Here is a 15104-nt window from a genome sequence, read left to right as displayed (position 1 = left end):
TCCATTCATTTCCCTTAGAGAGGGGACTTAACATTCTCGTGACCTATATGGAATTGAACACTGGAGGCGATTCACTCTTTGTGGCTTTGCCTGCTATTTTTCTCATTGACACATCTCCAAGAATGCGTACATCTTAAAAGACAAGGCTGGGGGTCACATCTAATTCACATTCAGAGCCAAGATCCCTCCAAGGTTTTTCTCTCATTCCATTTGGCACAGCAGTAACTGTGTTTGACAACATAGGCCCTGCAGCTCCACCAGACATGTGGCTCCTATCCACATGCTCCTATCATATCCTTGGCTTTCGGGAAGATCTGCCCACCTCTTCACTCAGACAAGATCTCAGTCAGTGTGGAGTGCAGGTGACCTAGAACTTGCAACCATCCTTCCTCTGTACATGAAGCGTCAGGTGCACCATCAGATCCAGTTTCCCACAAACCGTTTCTGAATGGCTGTGTCTTCGAATGTTGTGTAATCTACCCCTTTCAAAGTTTCCTCCACTATGAAGTAAAGAAAAAGGGAACAACTTGCCAATTTACTAACACTTTAACCAGTAAGAAATACAAAACTGTCAAGTCCAAATATAACAATGTAAGATTAGTAGCAAACCAACCTAATTTGTTTTTCTTCAAAATTTAGATCTCTAATATTAATGTTTAATATTTAAAATTTTTTTATATTTCAAAAAAAAATAATACTTAGTTCAGAAAACTTTTTGATGGAGAAATTGATATAACAAAACTCACCAACATGAATTAAAGTATTTTATATTTGGGGGAATGACTTAAATAAGAAAACTCATGTATGAAGCTTATGGATATTAATTGCTATTTAAATTGCTATCTATTCTAATTGAATTGTGGGAATTTTCTCCCCTCTTTTTTGCTACAGCTTAGAATTCTAACAGAATGCTTTAAAATGTCATTCTGTTTCTACTTGGCTAAAATTCTGTGGTGTTAACTTCGTCATTCCAGGAGACTGTAAGATTTCCCTTTGCTTTACAATACATAAAAAAAGAAAGAGCTGGTGACAATAAACTGGCCTTAGGGGATAAGAGCCTCTTTTGGCCTGCAAAAGGCTGTCACCTGACCTTGAAATATCTGACACATCTCTGACACAAACCTCTTTGGCACACTTTACAAGTGGGTTTTCAGAAACACACACACTTCCCATAGTTGTTGACATAAAATTTGATGAAGGAACACTGCGCTAGACGGGGTATCTTGTCTTTTTGTAGTTTTATGGGCAGAATCTAATTTATAAACAGAAAAGAACAGAAAGGGCTATAAGGTGGAAAGAGTATCACACAGGGACACCACCTGAGATGTGACCTCACCTGCTTCTGGTCCTATCATTATCATTACAAAGGAGCCTTAGACAAGGGGACCTTACACAAAAGAAGTGAAACTCTAGAACAAAAACTTTTTCTCTCTTCTACATTTGAACTTCTGGATGAGCAGGTCTAGCCTGATCCAGTGGCACTTCTTTAAAACACACCCAACCTTAGAAAATCTAGAAGCTGAGGATTCCTTTCAAAGAAAATGCATGTGTGTTTCACTTCTTCTCTAGCACGTTACATACAGTGCAGGTTGTATCCTCGCTCCACAAACACACATATATCCATGACACAGCTCACAAAGCAAGGCTCACCTCCCTCACTAATGCTTTCCCTCTGATCCTTCTCCACAAGTCACGTCCCACTTAAGAACCAGTGACTGTCAAAGCATCCCATGGTTTCCATCAGACAACAAACATGTCCAGCTTGGCTTTTCCATGACCTCTTTGGTTTTTTTGAGTCTGGTTTCTTACTTCTCAGGTCTCTCGGAGATACTGATATAGAATGAAATAAACTTACTGTTTTCTTTAACACTTTGAGAGCATAGGGCTTCTGGGTCCCCTTCTGTTTGCATCTGTACACAATGGATGTAGCACCCCTTGAGGGGGAAAAAAGACAAAAAGAAAGTGTTATGCTGTGGACAGGACTTACGGAGGACATCTTTCAGTGAACTCTTCAATTGAAGACTTCAAACGAAATCATACAGATATGCTCATGGCTAACAAGGATTCATAAGTCCTAGATGCTGCCCTGAGGTGGGAAAACTCTTTTTTTTTCTTCACAACTGAAATTTCTCAGAAAACTCCTGGCTTTTCTTCCTGTTGCAAATAGCACACCCAACGTCGTTGCATTTCATAGGCTCTTAAGAAATTCAAGTTCTCAGGAAAATAGCATTTTTCAAGAACAGCCGTACATTGGAATCCCAGGATTCCTAAGATGTATGTGCTTGGAATGAAATACAGCAGAGTGACTCAGGGACAGGGTTTTGAGTTCAGCATTCTCCTTGGTGATTAAATAGTCTGCACTTCTTCAAGTTGGTAAGGGAGCTGGGAATTGCCTCTATCCCACCCTTCTGTGATCTGTTGAGGAGAGTGATAGGTATTCCATGGTTATTGCCATGTGTGTTCAGTGATAGAGGAGAGTTCTTCACAAAGAATGCTCCCATGCCACACTTAAAGCAAGAGAGAAGGAAGATAGACAGGAAGGGAACTACAGGCCAACCTGGTTTAAGTTTTAACTTTGAGAAAGAACTTTCTGGAAGGCCTGAAAGTAAGATGGGTCTGAATTAGGCCTTTTAGACCCTGAAGACCAACCATAAGGACTTCTGATGATGCATTCAGCTCATGGTCCTGTAACTCTATATGAGCAAAGGGAATTACAGCAAATATGTCCTGAGTACATGAGTACAGCAGATTTTGACAGACAGAAGTCAGGTCTGCTGTATCACAGTTGTTTTGAGTTAAGAAAAGTCTTAAGAGACCATAAATATGTACACCAAGACACTGGAAGTTCTCGAGGTGAAGTTAGTGAAGGTAAAATAAAGTTGTTCATATTATTTGTTAGGTGTTATGGTATTATTTAAAGGTAGACCCTAAAGACATATATAAAACTAAGGTCAATGACTAAAATAAATTACTTAAAATGCACATCAATAAAAAGTTAAATGAAGAACTCAAGATTAAATGCAAAGGAAGAAAAAAAATCAAGGAGATCAATAAATAAAACAGCCATAATGTAGTAGGTTGAAATTCAATATTAATGATTACAATAGGTTTAAACTTTGTATATCAGTTAAAAACCTAAACATCATTATATTGGATTATAATACCAGAACAAACTACATATTGTAAACAAAAATCCACTGATGTTAAAAGGCATATGTGAGTTAAAAAAATAAAATGACCAATAAAAGATACACGCAGAACTTCAACAAAAGAAAACAGCTACATTAATATTAAACAAAGTAAATCTCAGAAAATTGATAGGGGAACATTATTTAATTTTGAAAGGTCAAATTCCCTAAAAATAATACCATATGCATAAATGTAAATGTATCTAAGGACAGATCTCCAAAATACATGATGCGCATGCATAGAGCCAAAGGGAGTAAGAATACCCATAAATACACGTGGGGACTAAACATGTCCTCAGCAATTGCTAGAAAATGTAGACAACATTTCACCAAGGATACGGAACACATGAGCGACATTCACAACTAAATTAAGCTAGCTTGTATTTAGAGAAAACTAAACAAGCAACAGAATACAAAATCTATACCGATATAGTTCTATGTATGTGCAAAGACTCCATCCTTTAATATAGAGACAGTTCAGTGGGGGAAGAATCATCCTCTGTCAAGCACAGCTAAAACAAGATACTCTTGGGGACAAAATGATGGAATAGGTGAAAATAGTTATAAAACATACCAGATAAATGGTAAATATCAAAAATGTGTAGGGAAGCTAACTCAATATTAAGAAAACAAACACAGAGATTCAAACAGGACTAGACATGTCTTAAAAAGCAGAAATGCCAACGCTCAGCTGGTGTAGACGCTGCACACAACTGTCATCAGAGACAGCAAATCCAAAGAACATGAGATGCCATGTTCCACCTGCTAAAGTGGCTTTTATAAAAAAGATGAACCAAATGAAATATTTATGAAGTTGTACAAGGTAATTTATATACATTGTTAGTTGTGATTAAATTAACACAGTCAATGTAAAAAAAAGACACAACTATAAACTATTCTTTAAACATTTAAGAATATTAATTTCTTATGATTCAATAGTCCAACCCTATGTTATCAAGGATACAGTGACATAAATGTGCCAAAGAGCTATCTACTCTCCCACATTTCCTGCAGTATCATTAATAATGATCAAGACATTAAATCCACCCATAACTGAAGCCTAGAGAGACAAATACCAAGCATTCTTCCTCAGAGGCAGATCCTGGCTTCCAATCTTCCCTTTTGTGTCTTTAACTTGGAGCATAAGTAGAAGCCAGGAAATGCACTAGGTGCACAAGACTGGTCCCAGAAGGGCTGGGTTATTAAATGAAAATCACAGTATGATATACTGGAGACTTCCTTCAAATTACTCATTAGGGTCCTAATCAGCCACAGGAATCTCCAAAACAACACCCCGATTGCCATGTCCCTTGGCGACTGTGGCAGTGTGAGTGAGAATGGATCCCAAGGCCATCTGCAAACCCAGTTCCTATTTGGTGGAACTTTTGGAAAAGATTAGTGTGCCTTGTAGGAGGCTGTACAACCGAATGGAGCTACACTCGGGAACTTTCATCAGTTTTCCTTCCTTTTATGTGACTTAAGAAGAGCCTGCTTGGGGCCTGTAAGACAGCTTAGCATGTAAAGACACTTGCCAGAAAGCGTGGCCACCTGGGTTCAATGCCAGAGGCCCATGTAGTGGAAGGGGAAAACTGACTACCACCAACTGTCCTCTGACTTCCATGTGCACACAGAGGCACATGTGACCCCTAGTACACATACACACACATAGAGACACACATGCCAATTTAGAGTTATAAGTAGTCTTCTTTCATAATTCACCTAATCTAAAATTAATGGAAAGGATAGGGCAGGCAGTCATGAAGGAGTAACGAAATGGAATGCAGGGTGACACGCTCTGCATTCAACTTTGACAGTTCCTATAAAGCATGGCTTTGTTTCTCGATGATTTTTCAGGGAAGAATGTTAGGAAGTTATTTCCTACAGGCACACATACATGATGAAAGTAAAACAAAATAAAAATTGAATGCAAAAAAAAACCCAACAAAATTAAAATGCTTTGTACTGTTTAAACATGATTAATATTTTGACATAACAACATCCATTAAGTACCACATCAGGAAGAGATGAGTCTCTGGTCCCATGGCAATACTTCTGCCTTTCAAAGAAGAGTAACGCTCTAATAGTTTGTGAAGCCCCATTACCTTATCAAAGACAATGTTCCACAGCCAGAAAGCATATTGTCAAAGACACCAGCAAAGTCAGGACTTAGAGGTGTCAGCTGAAGCTCTACAGTACTGTCCAGAAGAAAGCTAATGTCTGACCTATGGACCCTTGCAGCGAGGGAATGACTTTGCTGCTGACCTGTTTTAGCAATGTGCTATCTCATCTCCTTTTTAAAGGGTTGTATGCATCCAAGATTCTGATTTACTACTTCCATTCCAATAAGATTTCATCTGTACAGGATCTCTCCAATTCAACTGGGTTCTCGGTTATCAGAACGCAAATGGGCAGAATTTCATTTGCAGGAGAAAAGAAGAACAAAATTTTTAAATTAAAAGAAAGCATTGAAGAGCACACAGGGGTGAGACTGAGAGGCGGGAAGCAGACAGTGCATGTGTCAAAGGACTCGGAAAGAGGATACTGTGTCCTCGGAATCTGCTTGAGGAGCGTGGGAAGATGGAAGACTGGATAACTTGTCCTGTATGCAGTACAAAGGACTTCACACTTGAAACATCTTCAAATAACCTATCTCAATCATTTCCTGCAAATCCCTAAATTAGCCCAGATGCTCCTCAGTAGCTTCAACAGAGCAATAAGGGGCATGTGTGTGTATATAAAACATACTACGTTGCATAATTAGAAAGATATGCATTATATTATCATATTATACATGATTTTTTAAAAAGCCTACTGCAGAATGGATTGCCTTCTCTTTATGTTAATGAAAAGTATAGTGTTGTTTTATGCTTGTAACTTTTCAAACCTTGATGTGTGTGTGTATGATGATAACCATTGTATTAGATGAAACTTCAGCTCAGAGTAACTTTTCTAACATTTATGGTCAAGAAAACCATTGTGAAAAGCTAGTCTCTGAAAGAGTATTGATTTTCATGAAAAGCACAGCAGTTAAAAGAGACTCTCACTGGAGTGGTTTCTGGCCTCCTTAGTCATTTTGTTAAAGAGCGGTAAGGGAACAGATAGGAACAGCGAAGCTCCTGGTTGAATCGCATGTGTCTATATACAAATCTAGAATCTCCTTGTTTCTTTTGGATCTCAGAATTATAGTACAATTCCCAATAGAGTCTGTCTTAGTCAGGGTTTCTAGTCCTGAACAAACAGCAAGACCAAGAAGCAAGTTGGGAAGGAAAGGGTTTATTCAGCTTACACTTCCACATTGCTGTTCATCACCAAAGGAAGTCAGGACTGAAATTCAAGCAGGTCAGGAAGCAGGAGCTGATGCAGAGGCCATGGAGGGATGTTTCTTACTGGCTTGTTTCCCTGGCTTGCTCCCCCGGCTTGCTCAGCCTGCTCTCTTATAGAGCTCAAGACTACCATCCCAGAGATGGCACCATCTACAAGGGGCCCTCCCACCTTGATCACTAATTGAGAAAATGCCTTACAGCTGGATCTCATGGAGGCATTTCCTCACCTGAAGCTCCTTTCTCTGTGATAACTCCAGCTTGTGTCAAGTAGACACACAACCAGCCAGTACTGAAGCTATTCTGGAATGAAAGGGCAACACTACTGAATTCATTCCTAGGCTAAAAGTAATTGGTAAAATTGAAATCAAGTCTTTTTAAATGTATCCACATGTTTATGTGCACATTTGCACACATTCATGTGCTTGTACCTGTGTGTGCCAGTGTGCACACATGTACATGTGTGTGTATATATGTGCATGTGGAGACCAGAGCTTGAAGACAGGTGTTTTCCTCTTTCACTATCTTACTTTATGAGACTGGCTATCTTTCTGAGCTTAGAGCTCATTGACTTAGCTAGACTGGCTCACCAGCAAGGTGCAGGAACCCGGCCACTTCTGCTCCCATGTGCTCGAAGCACTGAACTGTACTGCTGAGCTCAGCCTGTCACATGGGTTATGGAGTCTCTGGTCCTGATTGCACAGCAAGCCCTTTACCAACCTACCTGTATCCCTAGTCCTGTCACACATTTTAGATTGAGATAATTTTATCTAAACATATTAAAATAATATTCTAGTTTTAGATTCACACATGTAAGCCTGCTATGTGATTTTGGAAAATAATATACACTACACCGTGAACAAATTTACTGAGGTGTTATTTTTGCATAAATCTAGTTAAACTAACTTGATCATCCTAGACTTTAAAGGTATTCCCTTATATATCTGTATATTGAGATTTCATTGAAGTATTTTCAAAGCTCTTACCAAAAGCTAATTTTTATATTGAAATTGTTGATGAGTTAGTTCAATGTGGTGACAGAGCTGACTAATCAATGCTATTTACTAGACTTCCTTTTCCATGAATGGTTGACCAGTAGTCACTTTTCACTTGGTAAGTTTTAAAATTTTTTTATAAATGTAAGTACACTGGTCAGTTTTGGAAATCACTTTCTCTAACTTTTTTCTATTTTTGATTTCTTTTAAAATTTTTTCTGCTATCATATATGAGAACAGAATAGGATGAACGTTACATGCTACATATTGGTAATTGGATTTTTAATCTTACCTTTGAGCAAGGTGTTATTAGATTTTTTTTACTCAATTTTTTAGAATTTACATTATAATGAATTCCACCTTCCCATTTGTGCCATGCAGCTCCTCAGCTCTCTTTAACCACAGTGCTCCAAGGTAGAGTCCTCCAGCACCAATGGCAAAGGCAAAAGATATAAGACAAAACACTATCCCTTAGCTCAGCAATGAATGGGGAAAAAATGTTCAAACAACGTAATTGCTGACCAACATTTTCAACCTACAACTGAGGAATTGGATGGCTGGAATTGAGGGGCTGTCATTTTCTGGAAGCATTCCAGGTGAGTCAAATATCAGCCTCCCAATAAATCTTAAAATTTTCATGTCAGAGAACAATCCCTTAGAACCTTAGGATGCTCCCAAGCTCAGGATCTGAGATGAGCTTGGCATCAGAGTGTTTCCTAAATACTCCTCCCCTTCCAAAGTCTGTGTTCCTGCTGAGCCCTCCTGGGACCAGTTTCCTACTTGGTGTTTCATCCTCCCTCTTCCCGCTGTCTGCCTGAATCTTTCTTAGTTGTTCCTTCATCCTGATCCCAGCTCACTCCATCCCCGCTGTTTCACAGACCCCCTACTCTCCTTGAAGACTTCCCACTCTTCTCTCTTCAGTCCGGTCATCAACATGAGCTCCACATTCCAAAAACCATGCTTGAATGCCTACCACATCCTTAAGAAGCTATCTGTCCGCATCTACTTATTAATGTTTATCTTGATGCCTGGACACCTTCAAAAGACTCCACTAGAAATAATTTTTCTTGTTTGAAAAAAAATATATTACTGAAGACCTTGTCCTTAGATGAAGCAAAAGCCTAAAAATTTGAAATGAAAATGATGAATTTCAGGCCCTGGAAAGAAACAGCCTTGAATCTGTTCTCTGGCACAAAGAAGCATGCGGCAGAAGGGAACTCCTGGACTAAAAGGGCATGACCTTCTTATAGGTGCTTCACTTTGTTTCAAACTACCCAATGTCTCACATTGTTGCCAGTGAAACTTTTTATGAGTAGTTTAGCTTTTCCCCTGTCCAGGGCCATGCAGAAGAAACAATAAACAGCTTAAAACTCATGGAATATGAGCCACCAGCTAGCAGAGTCACAATGGGTTTGCAGCAAAGAGATGGAGCCCAGGAGATGACATGCCCTGAGTACCTCATGTTGTGGATTTTTGCCCTAATTGCTGTCTTCACATCCCTCTTAATCTAAGAATTATATGAAAGCTCTAATAGGCTTCTACTCACTCACTGAGCAGTATCTCTGGCACTCACAATAACAGTGCTTGATCTCTTTCAGGCATTGCTGTGGGGGCAGATTAATGATTCAGTCACCAACCTAGGAAAGAACTTAGAGATATAAATTGTCAGCTAAGACCACCACCCTTAGAAAGCATATGGGAAAATAAATTGTTAGTGAAGCTAGGTTAAGATGTTTTTGCTTGTAGCTATGATGCATAAATAAATAAATAAATAAATAAATAAATAAATAAATAAATAAGTTAGGGGCCAATTTGAAGGTCAGAAAAATACACTCATTAGTTGAGCTAGGGATCCTCTGAGGGCAGGGAACAGGAACAATGGAGGTCGAGCTAGCATTGCCTGACATGACTGTCACTGAGGCTGGACTGGCAATTTAGGTGGTGATTAAGACCTCCACATAAAACCAGAGATACTGAAACTTATAGAGGTGAAAGTGGGGAAAAGCCTCGAAGATGTGGGCACAGGGGTAAAATTCCTAAACAAAACAGCAATGACTTGTGCTGTAAGATCGAGAATCTACAAATGGGACCTCATAAAATTGCAAAGCTTCTTAAGGCAAAAGACAATGTCAGTACGACAAAAAGGCCACCAACAGATTGGGAAAGAATCTTTACCAATCCTAAATTTGTGGGGGACTAATATACAATATATACAAAGAACTCATGAAGCTGGACTCCAGAAAATCAAATAAGCCTATTGAAAAATGGGGTACTGAGCTAAACAAGGAATTCTCACCCGGGGAATACCGAATGGCTGAGAAGCACCTGAAAAAATGTTCAACATCCTTAATCAACTGGGAAATGCAAATCAAAACAACCCTGAGATTTCACTTCACACCAGTCAGAATGTCTAAGAAAGCAGATGCTGGCAAGGATGTAGAGAAAGAGGAACACTCCTCCATTGCTGGTGGGATTACAAGCTGGTACAACCACTCTGGAAATCAGTCTGGTGGTTCCTCAGAAAATTGGACATAGTACTACCAGAAGATCCAGCAATACCTCTCCTGGGTATATACCCAGAAAATGTTCCAACTTGTAATAAGGACACATGCTCCACTATGTTCATAGCAGCCTTATTTATAAGAGCCAGAAGCTGGAAAGAACCCAGATGTCCCTCAACAGAGGAATGGATACAGAAAATGTGGTACATTTACACAATGGAGTCCTACTCAGCAATTAAAAACAATGAATTTATGAAATTCTTAGACAAATGGATGCATCTGGAGGATATCATCCTGAGTGAGGTAACCCAATCACAAAAGAACACACATGATATGCACTCACTGATAAGTGGATATTAGCCCAGAAACTTAGAATACCAAGATACAATTTGCAAAACACATGAAACTCAAGAAGAAGGAAGACTAAAGTGTGGATACTTTGTTCCTTCTTAGAAGGGGGAACAAAATACCCATGGAAGGAGTTATAGAGACAAAGTTCGGAGATGAGATGGAAGGAAGAACCATCCAGAGACTGCTCCACCCAGGGATTCATCCCATAAACAACCACCAAACCCAGACACTATTGCATATGCCTGCAAGATTTTGCTGACAGGACCCTGATATAGCCATCTCTTGTGAGGCTATGCCAGTGCCTGGCAAATGCAGGAGTGGATGCTCACAGTCATCTATTGGATGGAACACAGGGCCCCCAATGAAGGAGCTAGAGAAAGTACTCAAGGAGCTGAAGGGGTCTGCAACCCTATAGGAGGAACAATAATATGAACTAACCAGTAACCCCCACCCCCCCAGAGGTTGTGTCTCTAGTTGCATATTTAGCAGAGTCAGCCATCAATGGGAGGAGAGGCCCTTGGTCTTGTGAAGATTATATGCCCCAGCACAGGGGAAAGCCAGGGCCAGGAAGCAAGAGTGGGTGGGTTGGGGAGCATTGAGGGGGGATATAGGGGACTTTCAGGATAGCATTTGAAATGTAAATGAAAAATATCTAATAAAAATGAAAAAAGAGAAGCTGGCTGAGAAAATTATCTTGCTTGTGCATATTTTGTTAATCTAAAACAAGTTAGTTACAAATGTATGTGGGTTCTTGGGAATAATTTGTCTTTGTTTTTGTTTTTTACCTGTACTTTATGTTTTTTTTTTCATGTGAAGGTAGTGGGTAGCATACTCATTTATTTTTTAAAATCATTCACTAAAAGAAAAATAGAATGTAGTCACATTGTACCTTCTATACTGCTTGAAATATTTTGCTGGGATAGGTAAGCTGTAGAGAAAAGAATTAAGTTGTTGGAGCCAGCTTGTTAGAGTTTGCTCCATCCACCAATAATGTGTGTATGTGTATGCATGTAAAGAGGTTGGAGATTTGTTCCATCCACCCAGTGTGTGAATGTGTGTGCATGTGTGTGTGTGTGAATGTATGTATGTATGTATGTATGTATGTATGTATATATGTCTGTCTGTATGTATGTATGTATGTGTGAAATTGGGAGCTTGCTAAAGTTTGTTCCATTCATCTCTCTCTCTCTCTCTCTCTCTCTCTCTCTCTCTCTCTCTGTGTGTGTGTGTGTGTGTGTATGTCTGGTTCTTTCTCCCCTTTCTCTTTCATTCTTTTTTTAGCCAACCGTTTGCTGCCCCCAAGAAGTTTCTTCCCCAGCCTTTTGTGGCTTCAGAGCAATTCTTCCTCAGCCCTCAGCCCCCCAGAGACCAGCTTCACGGCCCCAGTCAACTGCCAGCTCTACTCTGGGCTTCCTCCTACCCTGAACTACATAACTTGTGTGTAGCATATGCATATTCATGAAAACCACCCAAAGTCAAATTCTTGCCCAAATGTCTAATGTCGTAATATGGTGTGAGATCACCTATAGCTCATTCATTTATCTTTATTCTCCATTCTCAGTATTTTCCTATCATTTGATACCATCTACTCAACATATTTCATTTATATGCAATTCAACCTTCACATCCTTGCTTAAGCTTCTTATACTAATAAATAATATCCAGCAGCTTTGAATACCATTTATCCAGTATTAAACGTGTCAGTCAAGCAATCTCTCAGTCCACAATTGGCATTGTTTTCAATGAAAACCACATTCTCACCTGTTTTGGTATTGAGGTACATTGCTGCTAAGATACAGTTCACTGCTGGTACTGAAAGAGGACACTACATTTTACGTATGTAGTGTGCCTTGAATAAGCCATGAGGTACTCAGCGACTTCAAACAAACATTTAGTGGATATATTTGTAACATTTTCTCCATAATTGAGTTCCAACTTTCTAATGAGATTACATCATTTTCTTCTGAGTAAGAGAAAAGATTCTGATTTAGAAAGTCATCAGGCAGCCAGTGAAACGCAGATCAGCCCAGTGATACCATCATTCAAAGAAATCGCTCTCCAAGACTTCATGCTTGCTTTTCCAAATAGGGCCGAGTCTGAAATATAATTATTTCCAAAGACTATAACAGCTATTTTGTTGTAGTTTATTCCATCATAAGGCTGAAGATGTTAGAGTGTAAACATGATGGTTACATTTGTGTGGAAATGAGAATTTTTTTTTTCATATCTTCAAAAGCATCTGAAATCACTGAGCCTTCTCAAAGTGAACTGGTTCAATTCAGTTGAAATATATCAACCTTAGCCAAATAAAAATGTGAAACTAAACGAAGCAGTGAGATGGCTCAGTAGCTAAAGATGCTTGCTGCCAAGCCAGACAGCCTGACTCAGTTCGAGAACCAACGTAAGGGAAGACAAGAACCAACGCCCAAGATTGTCCTCTAATCTCCACACGTGTGTTGTGGTTTATGTGCTCAGACACACACAAAAGATACACACACACACACACACACACACACACGCACACGCACACGCACACGCACGTGCGAGAATGGAACAATGCATTAGCCAAAGTACAGGGACTGTAAAGGATTAAAAGGATGGTTCTGACCCTCAATGAGTTTAAATATAAGATGGAAACAGGAAAAGAATATGCGAATGCATACTTTGCAAACGAGGCTAAATGCTAAGAAATATCAAAGGTGTGAAGTTTTGGGTTTTATGTTTTTTCAAGACAGGGTTTCTCTGTGTAGCCCTGGCTGTCCTGGAACTCACTCTGTAGAGCAGGCTGGCCTGAACTCCCTGACTGCCTCCCAAGTGCTGAGATTAAACACCTGTGCCGCCACCACCTCACTAAGGATTTTCAATCTTATTCTGTTTTACTGGTAGTCTGCAACTTCCATTTACCATGCCAAAGGACAATTTTTTTTTTATTGCTTCCTTTCAGGTGTGTGTGTGTGCACGAGTGCATGTGTGTGTGTGTGTGTGTGTGTGTGTTTCTCTTTAAATTTGCTTTCTTCTTCAATCATAAGCTGCTTCCTCTTCTTTACTTTTCTTCAGGATCTTGGAGTAAAAGCTTAAATAAGTGATTTTAAGCTACTTTTCTTTGAGAATGCAATACCAAAATTTCCCTTTAGACATCATTTGAGCTTTCGCAAATCTCATTTGAAATTATCTGCTTACACTGTGACTGCTTTATTCACTCTATGACTTAGTTAAAAGTGTGCTGTCTAGGTTCCAATTGTTTAGGAGAGTTTCTGACTATCTTTAATTTTTTAAACTCAAACTGCAAATGTTAACTATACTACGTAAAAAGCCCACGCTGTGCATAATGTTTAAATCATGTAGAGAATTAAATTGTGTTCTGGTATATGAACTGCTTTGAAGAATAGCTCATATGTTCTCAAAAATGACACTCTGCCATTGAATGTGAGCTTCATGAATGGAAACGGGATTAAGGCTTGGCATTGTCCAGTCATATGCTCTTAGATTTTTATGTGCTTGTTTATATTGTCATTACTGAGAATGATGTTAAATCTGCAGATCTGGGGTCTATCATGCTTCACCGGCACTTCTTGCTTTATGCTGGTTCTGGCATGTACATTTGATGCACCGACTCCTTTATTGTCACAACTGCTCCCCAATCGTTGGCATCTCCTCTTCCTTGAAGCGTATTTTCTGTCTGCTAAGCATAAAACAACAGCTTTCCTAACCTGGCAATTTGAATGGTGTGCATTTAATCTATGGCTCAGTATTCAACGTGCTGCGTGTATAGATAGCACACAGCTGTTTCTTGAATTTGTGTTCAATCTATCAAGGTATGCTTCCGGAATGTGACATTCAGTCATCTGTACTAAGGTCTGGGATCGTGTTAGGTTTAAGAAAGTGGATTATTTGTGGGGGGTTGGTTTTGTTTCCACTTTCTGCTGTTCTCTTTTCCTCATTTTCTCACCGTCATTTAGACTAAGGAACTATCTTAGTGTTTCTGATACTCTCTTTTATCACTTGTCTTGGCTTTAAAGTACATCGCTGCTTACCTTTGCTATTGCTCTCAGAACTACAGTATATTCATGAATTTGTTACAGTTTGATCACATTTAAAATTGTAAAACATAGAGTCTTAAAGCAATAGTTCTACCTCCTTCCCCCTTTCTCCATCCTTAAGACATTTATAGTAATATATCTTATATATTACGTGTTACAGTAATGTTTAAAATACTCCAAGTATTTGGTTTGGCTTGAAAGAGTCAGTTGTTAAAAAGACAGCAGAATAAATAAAATGAGTCCTTTCTGTGATTTAAGGTTCTTGGAGATTTTTCTTAAGTCTTCATTTATTCCTATAAATCTGATGTCCAATATTATTTTAAAACCTCTTTACATTACTGTGATTCATGTATGTGAATGACATATTCCCTTAGCATTCATTTTTCTTAATGATCTTTATTCATGTGTATGTGTGTGTATGTGTGTGTGTGTGTGTGTGTGTGTGCTGGTACACATGCACAAGCATGTGCACAAGTGTGAAGGCTTCAGGACAGCCTTTTCCATCAGTCACCTTGATTTTGAGACAGGATCTCTCACTGCGATCTGGGCTTGCAGATTAGGCCCAGTCCTAGGGTTCCAGGTGCATGCCACCATACTTGGCTTTTTAAAGTGAATTCTGGGGATTGAATTTCTGCTTATGTGGCAAGCACTTCACCAGCTGAGCTATCTCCCAAGTCTCTACTCAAATTTTAAAACTCCTAGTTTCAGT

At 39.2% G+C, this 15104-nt stretch overlaps 1 protein-coding gene across 4 annotated transcripts in view; it reads right to left on the bottom strand.

The window, feature by feature from the left end:
* The window catches only part of Camk4 (calcium/calmodulin dependent protein kinase IV), a 234480-nt gene that overhangs the window by 117613 nt on the left and 101763 nt on the right, over window positions 1-15104 (bottom strand). For all 4 annotated transcript variants that reach the window (XM_021150440.3, XM_085833402.1, XM_029472049.2 and 1 more), the window contains one exon: window positions 1856-1934. In XM_021150440.3, coding sequence (XP_021006099.1) covers window positions 1856-1934 — 79 coding nt within the window. The remainder of the gene's footprint in view (window positions 1-1855; window positions 1935-15104) is intronic.

The sequence above is a fragment of the Mus caroli genome, unplaced genomic scaffold (genome assembly GCF_978045245.1).
Source record: "Mus caroli unplaced genomic scaffold, Mus_caroli_1 scaffold_19, whole genome shotgun sequence".
Taxonomy (NCBI): Eukaryota; Metazoa; Chordata; class Mammalia; order Rodentia; family Muridae; genus Mus; species Mus caroli.
This window is presented reverse-complemented; position numbering and strand designations above follow the sequence as displayed.